The 15,893-nt window shown below is 41.9% G+C and overlaps 1 protein-coding gene across 1 annotated transcript; it reads left to right on the top strand.

Moving 5' to 3' along the window:
* Window positions 1-118: 118 nt before the first annotated feature.
* Window positions 119-15,560, top strand: epn3b (epsin 3b). The gene is given in 13 exon segments (XM_051384279.1): window positions 119-524; window positions 4,556-4,793; window positions 5,077-5,235; window positions 6,012-6,095; window positions 6,354-6,545; window positions 6,547-6,679; window positions 7,585-7,703; window positions 8,480-8,566; window positions 11,616-11,739; window positions 11,863-12,033; window positions 12,122-12,217; window positions 12,811-13,104; window positions 13,194-15,560. Coding segments are annotated over 12 exon segments (1,827 nt in total). The 5' UTR covers window positions 119-524; window positions 4,556-4,724; the 3' UTR covers window positions 13,493-15,560.
* The last annotated feature ends 333 nt before the right edge of the window (window positions 15,561-15,893 follow it).

Genomic DNA, 15,893 nt, shown 5'->3' with positions numbered 1-15,893 from the left:
CGCTCACTGAGTCACGCTCATCCTCAGCGGACGGTAGTAAGGACCGCTGACTCCGCAAACGTCGCGCCCCCGTCCGTCCCTCTCTCTCTCTCTCTCTCTCTCTCTCTCTCTCTCTCTACGCTCCCCGTTGATTGCCGTGCCGTGCCGTGCATGCGTGGCCTGCCGGGTGCGTGTGTGGATGAGGGCTGCCTGAGAGAGAGAGGGAGTGAGCGAGCTGCCGTGTGCTGTGCTGTGGCTTATCCTTGTCCTATGCGGATTTCACCGCTGACTGCCCGCCCGAGCGGCTCGCATCAGCCAGGGTAGGCCGGGGGATTCGGACACTGACATTCCCATTCAAGGCTTCCTAAAACACTCGGCTCCTCTCTCACGTTTTCCGGATATAGGTGGAAAGGGGAGGGGGGGGGTGGATAATCGTGGTTGCCCTGGTTAACCGATCCCAGTGGAGGGGATATTACCGGGGACCTGGAGAGGTGGTAGCAGAGAGGATGCTCAGTGGACGCGGCGGGAGATGAGCAATGGGCAAGGTAAAGTGGATGTTGTTGAAATGAGGGGGGGGCATTCCTTCTCTTTAGAAGTGGGTATATTTATACGCTATGACTAACTACCATGCCGACCTATTATATGTAACTCCAGTGGCAGTTGGCCTTGCACAGGAATCCGCGCGACACATGGAAACCGTCACTGGGACTCCACCGCAAGAGACAGATTGTGTGTGTGTGTGGGGGGGGGGGGTGCAATGCATTATGCAGACCCACCATGGGCGCCCTACTCATCAGCATCGCCACCTGAAAATACAGTACACCTGCTACCGCAGCACGCATGCGCAGCCATAAACGTGGACGACGGGGTGACGTAGGCCCCTCTGTGTTTGAGCAATTTGACGCATCAGACCAGAGCTCGTGAGCTCTTGAACCTAACCAGTCTTATTTGGATGTATGAGTCGGTGTGTTGTAGTTGGATGTTTTAAGTTAATCCTCAGCTGTAGCTCATGTGCATTGTGTTATTACAGTAGCATTAACACACACAGACTCTCCCCAGGGTTGAGCATCAGGACCTGAGTTGGAGATTTCATCAGGGGATTGAGCAACTGTGGCTCAGAATGAATTGGAATTATTACACACAGTTGAGTCATGTGAATCTGAGAAGCTGTGTGCCCATATCCCAGTAAAAGCACCGCTGGGTGCTGTCATCGAGTCCCAGGAGTTGTCGGATTATTCACAGAGCAGCTCCACAGTTTGTCCCTGGATGACTTCATCACCACTGTGTCTGTCTGTCTGTGTGCTGCATGAGGCTTCATCAAATACACACATTCAAACTGAGCTGTACAATCACTGAGACATATCTTGCTAATTGAAAGTGTTCAGGATGGATTTTACTTCTGGCACCCATTGTGGTGTTTGTGGATTCAGTTGTAAGATTCATTGCACATTAATTGTTGCACTCAGACTGTTTTAATACCGTAAATGTACTTTTTCTTAAGTATCCTATAGTAAGTATGAGGGCATGTCAAGTAATTTCAGGTTCTCTCTGATGGGATAGATGGGATTCCTAAAGGAAGATGATCATATAGCAATGGTGGAAAGTAACTAAGTATGTTACTTAAGTAGAACTTTGAGATACTTGTACTTGAGTATTTCCATTTTTTGCTACTTCATACTTCTACTCCACTTTTCAGGGGAAAATATTACACTTTTTACTTCATTAACAGTTAGTAACAGTTACTTTTACCTAAAAACATGACATCTTCTAAAATATGATGCGCTGTCACAACATTGAACGTCTATATGAAATATCTTCCTTTGTCACACGGTTGGGTGTATTTAGAAATTGACATCACACACTCTTTCAGCTGGTTCCATCTCCTATAATTCCTTCCACTTGTCCCCTCTGTTTATTTTTAGAGTTGTCATGCACATGGAGAAAGTTCATTTTACTCCCACAATGTGAATTATCCATTGTCTGTTGAAAAGGGACAAAAAGACAATAACACCTCACAGCACCAGCCATTAAAAACCTATGTGTGCGTGTGCGTGTGGGTGTGAGTGTGTGTGTGTGTGTTTGGCGTGTGTCTATGTCCGAACATAAAGCTGAAGATGATTATGCAGAAAGGTGATACTGGTTGAAGTTGCTGAGCTTCACTTTCTTCTTTATGCCCTTCATTGTCTCTCTCCCTCTCTGTCTCTCTTGCACAAACACTCTCAGACCCGACCTCCCCTCAGAGTGTTCTGCCCGTGTCCCTGCTGTGTGCATCTCAGTTGCTCTGTGCTTCTGCTGATGTTTGCGTTTTGGCAGGATGAGGCATCCTGTGACGTGAGCTGACATGGAGCAGCCGTAGATAATGACAATCAAAAGAGAGTCTTTAACAAAGTTAGTAATTGTTAATTATATTTATTATTGTTAGTAGTGATTGTCGCAGTAGCAGTCTGGTAATAATGTTCTGCTATTCAGAGCCACATGCATGGATGGATTACTGAATGGGCTTATCAGGCACAAGCTCAAGGGCCCATAGGTCAGTGGCCCATAAGCACTTGAATGGAGTAGCTTTTTTTCCTTGGGAAGACAAACAAAATACAAATTTTAGCTGCAGCAGCACTTTTTAGTGGTAAACCTGAAAAAGACACCTGAAATATTCATCATACTGTAAGTTAGAAGGAAAAAAATATATACTGCACACTTCATGGAAAATTGATTAATATTCCATTAAGTGTATGTTATTGTATTGTCTATGAATTTGTTATAAAAATTAGTTTAATCACAGTATTCAACCCAAATAGAGAGATTTTTGTATCCTTTTTGGTAGTTATCAAAACCCGACCAATGCAGGATTTTCTTAAGGCCAACACTGATATTGATGTTTGAAAGTTTAAAACATCTGATTAAATCTGTTTTTATTTACATAAAACACAAAATATAAGCACACATTTATGATAAGGCAACTCTAAATTTCATTTATTCTGGGCAACATTTGTACTTAGTGGCAGACATACAGTATTGACAGACATATGATATGAGTTCCTAATATTAGCCCATATATAGTTTGGGACAGTATATTGGCGAGACTGCAGCAAACATGACACTGTGTTTCAGACAGAGTGGTTTGGTCTTGAGAAATAAAACTAAAGTAAAGCTGAACTAAAGCTTGTATTTTAATGCACACAATAGACCTTAACTGAAAGAAATGCATTATAATTCCTATAGTTATTCATACATATTCATTTTTTTGTTCAGAAAATGATCAGAAACACAGGAACAAATTACTAAAATATGTGAAGCTAACAGACAAAACTCTTTTCAAAAAAAGACAAATTAAAAAAAAAGCACATTTCTGCTTCACCCATTCGTTCAAACTGTAACTAAAAGAAGGATGATCATGATCAGATGGGTATTTGATTTGAAACGTAACCCTATCTTTAACAAGCGGCCAACTGAGTGAGCCAATGACTGATGAGAGGTTTAGTTTAGTGAGGTCACCCTAGTTCAGCTTTGGGTTAGTGCTTTATACGTTCTGTGTTTGTGACGGCTTAGGCAGAGGGAAATGTATCACAGGAATCCTTAATCATCAATTCCCACGTGTCCTCTCTGAAATATGAATTTAGGTTGTGTGTGTGTGTGTGTGTGTGTGTCTGTGTGTGTGTGTGTGTGTGTGTGTGTAGGTGTGTGTATGTGTGCGTGTGTTTGTGTGTGCTGGCCTGAATAAAATAAGCTACCAAGAAGCTTCATCAGACACCTGAGTGCCAGAGCTTTTGTATGACCTACTTCCTGAGTGGGCAGCAATTATGAGCCACTCGTTCAGTCACTATCGTCATTCTCTGTTTATGCTGCTCAGTGTTTTCGTATTGATGTGATTAGCCAAGAAGTAAAATCAACGAGTGCCGCCTTTACCTTGACCCATTGTTTCGAGCCATGCTAGCGACCGGTGTATTGCATTGTGGTTCATGTTCTCCTCAGCATGACATTGGTGACCACGGTGACTATTTCGACTTGTTCAAGGCTTTCGGTTTATGTGCAAATACTTGCAAAAACAATGACATTCCTATTACAGTCTACTTATACACTCCTATTAACCGCGTCCCTTCTTAAAAACAGTTATGATTTTATAACAGAACAATTGATAATTAACTATCTTTATAAAGGCAAAACACCACGGCACATTAATTGTTTACTTGTGCAATAGACATTTGAGAAATATCTCTTTGAATACTTGAGTATTTTATATCAGTGTATAGTGTTTATGCAACTATTTTAAAGTATTTTGTCAAATTTGTTGGCATATGTTTTTATATTTATTTTTGATTTGACTTTTAATGGTGCCAGTTTTCCAAAATGTAAACGAATATAGAGTAACAAACGGGGCTTAAATTGGAGCCCAGCATCACTCACTGAATGCATAGCAACATTATGCTTAGCATTACAAAGCATTGCATTACAGATATAACTGAGGCTCAGAATGGAGACTCTGAAATGCCCCAATCTAATTTAGGCATTCCTGGATAATTAGATAAACCTTAAAAGATTGCAACATTTCAGTCATATTGTCTTTATCTCTTCCTCACAGGGGCGTCCTATAACTCCTGACAGAGAAAAGGAGCCTTCAATGCCATAGCTACCGCTCCTCTCCTCTCCTCCTCCAGTCCACGTTCCCCCCCTTTTTTAACCCCTCTTATCACCTGTTGAGTGTTTGTTTTCCACTTTCTATCCCTCCACATCCTCCATCATCTGTCACCATGACAACCTCAGCCCTGCGCCGGCAGGTGAAGAATATTGTGCACAACTATTCAGAAGCGGAGATCAAGGTATTACAAAATGAACTACACTCTCCTCAACTGTCATTGATGTGCAGTAGCTTTTAGAACTCCTTCAAATTAAAACTGATGTTGAATTTGATCAGATGAAAACACAGAACAAAAGTCTCTCCTGCCTCTTCTTGACTTGGAACGTTTGTGTTATTAAAGGAAGTGCTTTGACACTTGTAATCTCTCACTTTTCTATAATACCGGATGAAAAAGAATATTGTGTGCATGAAATCTAAATATGTGAACGAATGGACAACATTGTTGCTCTGCTGGTGATGTGTAGGTCCGTGAGGCCACCTCGAATGACCCATGGGGCCCGTCCTCGTCTCTCATGTCAGAGATCGCTGACTTGACCTTCAACGTGGTGGCGTTTGCTGAGGTCATGGGCATGGTGTGGAAACGCCTCAATGACAGTGGCAAGAACTGGAGACACGTCTACAAGGTGACCTGACGAAGGACACGTGTTTCTGTCAGACTGCTAGGTTTAGTTATAAATGCTCTCTTTTTGTGCTTCCGTCCCTTCACCTTTCCCGCTCTTTCAAAATTCATTCCACTTTCTTCTCTCCATCCACATACACAGTTCACCTCCACACTTCCGTTCCATATGTTTGTGTAAAGATTTGTCTGATACCAATGTCTGTTTTTAGAGTTCTTGTTGACAACTGTTTGATGGATTTCCAGGAAATGTGCAGACATTCGTGGTCCCCAGAGGAGGAATCCTAATGACTTTGTAGTTCTTTATTGATAAATCTCAACAACTATTTGATTTTTTGTTGTGAAATTTGGTACATAATTAGTTAATACAATTAATGATCCCCAGAAGATGTATCATAAGGGTGTCTTTTATAGCTGGCACCCCATGTACCAAGGCTGAGTCCCCCCCAAAAAATTTTTTCTCTCAAGTCTCTTGACATTTCATCTAGCAGCATCATCTGGTCAAAATTACTTTTCTCCAGGTTTATGACTAAATATCTCCAAATGACTCTTCCTCAGTTGTATTTGTGTTTATTGCTGATGTGCATGTTAGCATTTAGTACAAGTACAGCCTCACAGAGCATGGCTATAGACTCTTGTTACACCATTCTCTCCTGCATCCATCTCATTGTACATATACAGTAGTTCTGTTTAACAATATTTTACAACTAAAATGTATAGAGTAGGGATGTAAGAAAATAGTATTTCTGTAGTATCAGTGCGGTAATCAGCATTTGTCTCCAGGCCCTGACTCTGTTGGATTACCTGCTGAAGACAGGATCAGAGAGAGTGGCCCAACAGTGCCGTGAGAATGCGTTCACTATTCAGGTACTGGACTACAACAAGAGGAGAATAGACACTACATACATTTTTTTTTAAAAATCCCACAACATGCAAGACTTACATTCAAACATTGACTAGACCAGTCAAGGTTAAAATATTATTTAGATCAATTTCTGTAATTTCATTACTCAGATTATTGAGGTTTCTTCTTAACCATAACCTTTCACTAGTTCTCCATTATTTTAAGTATTTTAAGTCCATGTTGATCTCTGAAAGATCATGGAAATGTTTTGTGTGGTTCAGACACTACGTGACTTCCAATATGTGGACCGTGACGGCAGAGACCAGGGGGCCAACGTGAGAGAAAAAGCACGCCAACTGGTGTGTCTCCTCCGGGACGAGGAACGGCTCCGCCAGGAAAGGGGTCAAGCCCTAAAGACCAAGGAGCGAATGGCTGGAGGAGGCAGTGGAGGAGGCAGTGGAGGAGGGGGTGGGGGGGGGGGGTGGGGGTGTGTATGGAGGTATACCCCCTTCTTACCACCCAGGCAGGCGAACAAGCCAGCCCAGCATGGCTGTGCTCTATGGGGAGGAGTTCAGCCGCTCCAGAGGCTCTCCGTCCTCCTTTAACTGTGAGTATTGTGGGTATTTAAAACAGATTTTATTTGGCCGCTTAGGGGCAGAGGAAACAAGCTGTGAAAACAACATTAGCAAATCATCACCTTTAAAGTTGATGTGGCAAACTTGCTGGCAACCATAATGGGGTCTTTACTGCCCTTCTGATCGATGTCATAGTGTGTGTTTTTCCCCTCAACGGCCACAAGTGGCAACAATGAGCCCCTTCTACACTCAAAAACAAACTTTGGCAAGCCACACAAAGGTGAGATGCTTCATGTGAAGTGTTCTCAAACTGTATTTTGTTTGTAGTTTTACAAGAGACAAAGACTTTAAGGATGAAGACTGATTTGCTTGGGCAAATGTGCATCTGGTTAACCACTCCACCTCCATTAAAGAGCAGCGCACGGCCTCTTCCCTGAGGGTTTGGGAGACAGTCCCGGGCCAGGGTTTTTAGAGCCTTTTCACTGAGAACAGCTGCCTGCTGACAACGACACTATGAGAGTGGTTAGAGTGAACCAAAACAGTAAAGTTGCAGACAGGGCAGCTAAACAATGAGCTAAAACTCATTACACTACATCCTTTGTCACATTGCTTTCACATTGTCATCTGATACATTGTTATTATAAATTTATGGATTATTTTATGTGTTGGCAATCTGTGAATGAATGGATGAGGCGTTAAAAATACACACTTGTATTCGAGCTGATCCCTTGTGAAAACTATTTTGTGCTGTAGCCCAGCACTTTAAACATTCCCCCACATGGATTATCAATAATGCAGCGTAGGCCTGAAAATATTCAAATCAGCCCCACAACTCCTGTGCTCCATGTCTCATGCATCCCCACGTCAATCTGACCATTTCTCCTGACGCACCGCCATTGCCTCCTCCCTCAAACTCCCTCACTTGTTCCCTCTGCAGCCTCGTCCTCGTCTCCTCGCGCCGCCTCAGACCTGGAGCAAGCGCGACCACAGACCAGTGGTGAGGAGGAGCTGCAGCTCCAGCTGGCCTTAGCCATGAGCAGGGAGGAGAGTCAGAAGGTAACACAACACACACGCACACACACACACACACACACACACACACACACACACACACACACACACACACACATATTATGATAATATATAATCTCCTTTGGTGTGACAGCATACCATCCTTCCTCTGTACTCGAGCCACACATGTCTCATTGCCTCTTGATGATTCCAATAATTCAAATTTTGTACAAAAAATCTGAACATTCGCCCACCTTCATCTAGCTAGCCCTTCATTTCCCCTGTTACCATAGAGATGGCTGAAGACACACAACTACAGATTGCCTTAAGCCTCAGCCAAAAGGAACATGAGCAGGTACAAATACACACACACAAAAACACAAAAACACACCTCACTCCATACCATTAAGTATCTACATTTATTAACCCTGTAGTTTCTTTCTGTGCATTTGATGATATGGCTCTTACATCTTGAAATGCTTCTCTGTGGCCATGTAATGACTTTCTTCCCAACTTTTTCCGTGCTCATCCAGCTCACTCTTTTCAATGGCTCTCAGTCTGTTCAGATTTGGTTTAAATGTTTAAATTTCGACATATAAAACATGATCTGCATCCTTTTTCTCTGCTTGATCCAGCCTCTGCATTTGTCAACTAAATATTTCAACGGCACAAAAAAGGCGCCAGTGCCGCCTTCATTTCGCTGGGCCAAAACCAAAGACTGTTTCATTTACGCTGGTGTGTATGTGAGTGTGCTTGTACGTGCGTCCGTGCTCATTTCCTTTGCGATAATGTTGATGATGTCACGATTGCCACCCCTGCAGGAGCAGTGCTGTCGTCAAGGAGACGAGTCTCTGTTACAGAAGGCCCTAGATGAGAGCAGGAGAGAGAGCCAGTCAGGGACACAGGAGGTGAGTTTAAAAACGTGTGTGTGTGTGTGCGATGTACAGTACGTGTGTGGGTGCAGGCATGCTACATGAGTGTGTGTTTGCATGGAAGAGGTGGTTGGGTGCATTTGTAGGTGGTTGCTGGCAGACATTTAGAGAATGAAGTGGAGTTTATAGTGCGGACTGTGGGCTAGGGAGGGAAACAGACAAAAAGACATGGATCAGCATAATGAGAGAGGTTTGCGAGAGAAATGCTAGAGAGCTGAGAGAGAGGAGAAAGAGGTGCCTGCTGAATGATAATGACTTTGTCTTGTCTAACCTTGAGCTCAGCATGCCATTTCCCTGAAAGCATACTCCTTATCTTGTAGCACACCAGCTCCTTTACTCATTGGCCTGTCAAAGAGCCTATCAGTCACCAGCTGTCTTATGTAAAGGTCCCCATGGCTTGTAATTGGTTATATTATGTTGCTTATCACAGAACTCCTGACGCTTTCAGGTGCTCTGTAGAAAAAAAGCATGGAAATATAGACCAGAGCCTCTCAATGGTTCTCTGACGTAAGTCCTGACATATTCACAAGGTCAAATGCGCGTCACAGATTATCATGACTTGTAGGATCATCACACGTTCAAAAAAAACATTTTATTTCTGGCCTTTTATCTGATGCTTTGATTTAGTGCAATTTAAAATGTGTGTAGCAAGGTTCTTAAAGATCCCCTTCAGGCATGGTTTAACACATGAAAGTAAAAAAATAAAATACATTTTTTAATTACAGTTTTGTGTTGTTACTGCTACCACTACCTAATCATTGAAAAATCCTGAATCTATGAATGAGCAAACATTCTTTGTTTCAAAAGTTTAATTACTTGGTGCAAGATTGTTAGTCTATGTGCATGGGAGGCTTCAAGTTTCCACATCAACCTTTGTTTAAGTTGCATACTGGACCCTGATTTGCCTCCAAACTGAAGGTGTGATGTTTCAAAATCATGTTGGTATGCATATGTGATAAAGTCAGAATTAAGGTGAGCCCAGAGTAATTTCGCCCCTCAGCAGATCAACATGAAAACAAACTCTGCACACACATCGTTCTGCACAGTGAAGGTCAAACCTCACCCCATAACAAAAACACATTTTCAGTGAAGGTGACTTAAAACTGCTAACATTAAAGGAAATATTGAATAAAATAAGCAGATTATTTACAGTAAAATGAACATTTCAGACAAACTTTCAGGTTTCACATGTAAACAACTAATATGAACATATTTGAAATGTCAAAGTTATACCTGTATTTTTATTACCTTTTTATTTTCCTTTTTAACCTATGTGAAGTGTCTTTGAGTTTCTTGAAAAGTGCTCTATAAATTAAATGTATTATTAAATTAATAATAAATAAATTATTATTATTATTATTATTATTATTATACATGCCATAATTTCACATGGGGTCAGTTGATGTTAAACTGATTTTCTGAACATGAGTGAGGAGCCCAGGGTAGAGAGAGATGATGCTGTTTGTGGTGATATGTAGCTGTTAAATGGAATATAAAGAATAATTGTCTCTGTCTAAATATAGAGTTGACTTATACACATTGTTATAATAATGATATTGACATGGGACGTGAAGTGTGGAAAATGTTTCAATTAACAATAGTGAAAAATATTTTCCTGTGTATTTATTTATGTGCTAACATGAAATAAATTTCATTATTACATGTTCTTACTGTAAATGACGAGCAATGCACATTTCAAAACACGCACCTAACGTGGCATCATGTCTGTTGTTCTATATTTTGTTGAAAGGGTTTCATGATCAATAATGCTCTCACATGATAATGTCAACCTCACATGTGTTAACATAAGATATTTTATCTGTATTGTAAGAAACAGTACACAAATAGTTGTTGCACTACTGTCTACTCTGCTGAGAGACGCTGCTGCAGAATAATCTAAACAGTGCAGATGCAGAAGAGTCCAGATGCAGCCTGACAAACTGTTCCTGAATTACCTCAAGCACTTTTCACTGCATTATGTTGTGCAATCCCACTGCACCTCATAACAATACAGACATTAGCAACATCCAGTTTTTGTTTCTGATCTGATTTCTGATCTGATTTATATCAATCAGAATCTACAATAACGGACCAGTGAATAATTATAGAACTCACAAAGAGAGAAAAATGGTGCTGCTGTTATAAATGTGTGTTTTCAGTAGGGTGGCAGTCAAATATAAGCAGTTGTGCATACTTTTTCCAGGTGAATGAATGAAGACAACACTGTATCTGCAAAACATCAACTTTTCATGAGTTTCCATCTTTGTGACAATACCTTTTTGGTTTATTTAGCTTAAGAAGTATGAGAATGTTCTCAGCCCAAAAGAATAAAAATGAGCAAAGTAGCAAAGACACATGGCTTTCATTGTACACAGTGACAGACTTATTATAGTTTCGTATGTTTCATTAGTTTTTATTCATATTGTTATATTTTTGTTTTCAATTCAGTTTAGACATCCTCAGTAAACATTAAGCACCAATGCTTGAGTTGACAAATTTGACCAAATTGACAAAGACTAAAACTAAAGACATTTCCTGTACATTTTTATGTTATATGAGTTTATTTATATGTACACAGTACACAAGTACACAATATCATTTCAGTTTGTTTTAGTTTTTTCCAGAGTCTAGTTTGTATTTTTATTGTGGTTAACTAAAATGTTTCTTCACACCTAGTTTGTACGTTTTAGTTGAGTTTGAGAACTATAATAATCTTGTACAGTGATAGGGTTTAAAACATCAGGGAAACATTTCAGCAGAGCTTCCTCTTTACACCACTAATTATGTGTCAACTACTTCAGTTAACCAAGCTCTGTCAAGCTGAGTGTGTAAATAGTGTTACAAAGTAACTGTCACATATAATCACAGTAATTGTATCATTCCTCATACTCTCCTCCACAGATCTCAACAGGGTTGGATAGGTTTTCTTATTAAGAGTCTTACATGGTTCAAAACCCCATCCAATTACACATTGTTGAAAACATTTGCCACAGATTTACAGAAAGGTTGTTTGCTCCCTCTGTAGTCAGCCATGCTGGACCTGGTGGACATATTTGGCCCCTCATCGGAGGCCCCACCTCCGCCTAGTGACCCTTGGAACTCTACCCAAGCAACCGGTGACATCACCTCTGACCCCTGGGAATCTGTAGGTGGGTGGCTCATAACAAACATACAAAGACTAATATGGTTCTATACCTACTCTACCATCTCAGTTTTTTCTCAGATTCTAGGAGTTTTTGTGTCTTTAATGCTTCACATGTCTCTCTTCACAGCAGTCCACTGCAGCACTCCTGTGATTGGTAGCCCTTGGACGGCCCCACCCTCGTCCTCCGCCACATCCAATCCTTGGGCTCCATGCGCCAACTCACACACAGACCCCTGGGAAGCAGCACCTATCTCCTCCAGTCCTGTCAACCACTCGTGGGACAGCCCAACAGACGGAGGTACCTTTCAGAAACACCAGCCTCATCAATATGCATATACATCGTAGTTTTCAATGTAAGATTGTCCTGTTTTCAATTTGACATGCAGATGGAGATGGGGTGGATCCGTTTGCTGCACAGGAAGAGGAGAAGCCTCAAGATGAGGTTCCTCAAGTGTCCTCCCCTCAACGTGCTAGTCCCACAGGTAGTGTTAGTGCAGGACAGGCAGAAGCATTTTTTACTGTACATCTTACAGAAGCAATAAGTCTCATGCATTGACAGCTGGAAAGAATAATATCTTGTTCCAACATGATTGGCAAGATAACTCATTGTATATATACAAAACAGTACAGTTTACAACTATTGTAATGGATTGCATTGTAATGTAGAGGGAGGGGTCCTTGTAGTGGATCCACTTGTTACCAATTATTTCATACAGGTGGGGGACAAATTCAAGAAATAACTTTAATAAATCAATGAAGAAGCATAACAAATTAATATCTTTCTTGTAGAGCACGAGGGGTCGCTAAATGATATAAAATGATGTGAACCATACTGTAGGCTAAAGCCTTAACAGGCACCAGATTTCAGATTTGGATATTAGACAGCGCTCTGCACCACCAGGCCCCCTCAGAGACTTTGAGAATCTAAGACAAAGGGCAATGAAGTTGTTCTGGAGTAAGCTAAGTCATTGTGGACAAGACACTTAATGTTTGGATGTCCTTTATTGTCACCCATGCAGCACACATCATATTGCATCATATCCCCTCGATAACTATTCTTCTTGTCCTGATTCAGATGTAGAGCTGTTTGGCATTAAAGCAGACTCTGACCCATTTGCTGAAGCGGATTCCAAGCCAGATCCGTTTGGGACTGACCCTCCGGTGAAACCCCAGGTAAACGGACGTGAGTCGGCAAGCCCAGAGATGTTTGACCTGTCGCGGCTAGCACCCCCGCTCAGTGCCCCACCTACTCGTGTGTGTCGAACCCCAGAGACCTTCCTGGGACCTACAGGGGCCTCGCTGGTCAATTTAGATGCACTGATACCCTCCAACCCCCCTAGTAAGACGCACAACAACCCCTTCCTCTCAGGTAAGAAAGAAGTGTTCTCACATTCTGTACTCACAGAAACATGATTGTGAGATTATTAAAAGGTTTTCCACCCAATTCTTTCTTCCCAGGTCTGAGTGCTCCGTCTCCCACAAACCCCTTCCACTGCGACCAGCCTCGCCTCACCCTCAACCAAATGCGGCCATCCTCTACATCCCCACTACCCCCGCACATGCTCTCCTACAGCCCGTCGCTGCCCCTCCCTCTGCACCACCAGCCAACCATCCTCCCCTCCTCTCTCACGCAACCTCCTGCCGGACTCCTGGACCTTCCCTCAAACCTCCCACAGCCCCTGCTCCCCCTTTCTCCACGACCAGCACCCCGCACTCAGTCCCAGACACAGACACACAGCCACAACCCCTTCCTCTGAGACACCTGCGTCTTTCAAGCTCTGGTCTGCAGAGGAAGCCGACAGAATGGACTCTTTTTGGATTCATCTATGCTGTCTACAATGAGACTAGTTTAAAATGAGCCTGAACTGGACTGCGGATCCTGGTCTGATGTCATTGTGCACACTTGAAGCGGATTAATCTTGGACTGGATGTATGCGTGTCTGTCTAAAGACACATCAGCTGCTATATAACCTGAACTCTTGAAGAAAAATTCTCACACACACACACACACACACGCACTCAGGCGCACTTAAGGCTGCACAGACACAAACATGCACACACCACCAAACTAACAGGGTGTATCTCAACAGTCCCTTCGATGCCTTTTCCCCATCAACATTGACAACTCTGAGCATCCTTTGACCACTAGGGATTTCACAAGAACCAATAATTCGTTACCAAGTCAATGCCAAAATTCGGAAAACTTGACGGTACTTGTTTCTAAACAGTGCTGTAGGTGACGGAAATTACATTCTTCCGGACCTGAAGGGGCAATATATAAGCCTACAAATATTCTTGTCTGACATTAAATGCCATTGGAAGAAATGCAGGTGTACAGGTGATTTTACTTTTACGGCTGTTGCAACTGTCTTCGCTGCCTGTCTCTTCTCCACTCCACTGAACTGTGTGTGCAGGAGGCGAGACAGATAGCGGTGGAGAGCCGCACACTCAATATGCCACTGCAAGTGCAACAAAAGCTCCTTTAAAAAAAAACCAATAAGGGCAATTTCTTAATGTAATCCCCACAAAAGACAAAAAATAACAAATGAATAAGGAAGAGAGAAATTCCCTAAAGGGCCAAGACCAAAAAAGACTATGGAGAGAGATTGTTAGGCGATTTTATAGCCTACTTTGGCTATAAATAAATTATAAACAATGAGGAACAGCTTGGATGCAGGCATGTTTTTCTTAATACAATGCAAAGCTATTCACCTGTATTATTAATAAAGTATTGTAATTTGTAGAATTTCCCTGGTATTGGATTGAGTACTACATTTTTGGTTTTGTGACATCCCTATGGCCCACAGAGACCTTAGAACGTTGGTATGAAGTCACATACTTTGATTGTTCACCATGATTCACAAGGATCCTTACCGCTGCTGCTTCACCGACGAAAGCATGAATGCATCCCACCCCCCGAGACTCCAAACTATCCTATTCTGCTGAGCACCTGAGATGAGTTCTTCAAATAAATCCTGTTTTTCTGATGAGTCAAATAGTATCTTGAGCTTTATTGGCACAATTGAATCATTTTAGAAGGCCCCAAAAGTGTGTTACTGTGAGATTCAAGACAGCATTCAGCACTGTTCAAGAACTAATTGACTCAGGTATTCCTTCCTACATAAACATAATCTAGTTTGCATTGCCTTGTTACCTTGTAATCCCAATAGCATCTGGTCCTAAGTTAGTTATTTGTCCTTGAAGGCAAGTAGCCCCAACAGGAATCAGGTGGATTCAAAACTGGACTAAACCAGCCTAAGCTAGACTTTACTGTCTCAATCTGGACCTAAACTGATCACTGATTGTACCCTATTGGACCCGCGTGCCTGTCTTTACAGCTGACTCACAGTGCATTCCCGGCTGGTTGATATTGGCGCCATTAAGGAGGACCTCAGGGAGACCGCTCTGTCCCTCCTCCATTGAGATTCAACCTTAGTGAGTGGAAAGGCATTTGTCTACAAATAAAAAGAAATGACAGGGGAGATCAATGACTTTATTTCAGATGTGAGTATGAAAATGAGATGATGAACAGATAAAGGAGGAGTAGAGGAAAGCTGACGAGAAATAAAGTAAAATGATTACAGATGATAAACTGATGTATTGAGCAGTTGCTGCTCTCCTCGGCTCCTCGTTCACTTCTGTGTTAGGAACAAAAGAGTGGGACGAGACGACATGTTTGGTCATCACTGCACTGAACCTGGACCTGAATGTGAAATGCCTGCCTATAGATACACACAGGCTTAGTACATAATGTATTTAACAGAATGATACCTATAAAGTATTATGACATATTATACCAATAAATGAATGGTGTTTGCATTATAATTTCTGATGTGTTCATATGATTGATTGATGTACACTTACACAGCACACATTGGCCACTGTTCAACAAAACTTTATACATAAATACTTTCAGGCCTCGTCAGATTGTTCAACACGCAGAATTTCTTTTTATCTCTTTTCGTGTACACAAGCGAGCATGAATGGCTGCGACGAGTGTGTGCCATTATCCCCCATTTAACTGGTACAGCCAACTTAATTTTTCTGGATTTTTTTAAAACATGTTAAAATATATTGGAAACTAAAAATGATGAGGATTAGTATGTTAACAATACAGAGCATATTTTGTGACATTGTGCCTCCCACACCAAAACCAGA

This window comes from Dicentrarchus labrax, unplaced genomic scaffold (assembly GCF_905237075.1).
Source record: "Dicentrarchus labrax unplaced genomic scaffold, dlabrax2021, whole genome shotgun sequence".
Taxonomy (NCBI): Eukaryota; Metazoa; Chordata; class Actinopteri; family Moronidae; genus Dicentrarchus; species Dicentrarchus labrax.
The sequence above is the reverse complement of the archived record's forward strand: the minus strand, read 5'-3'. Positions and strand labels throughout refer to the sequence as shown.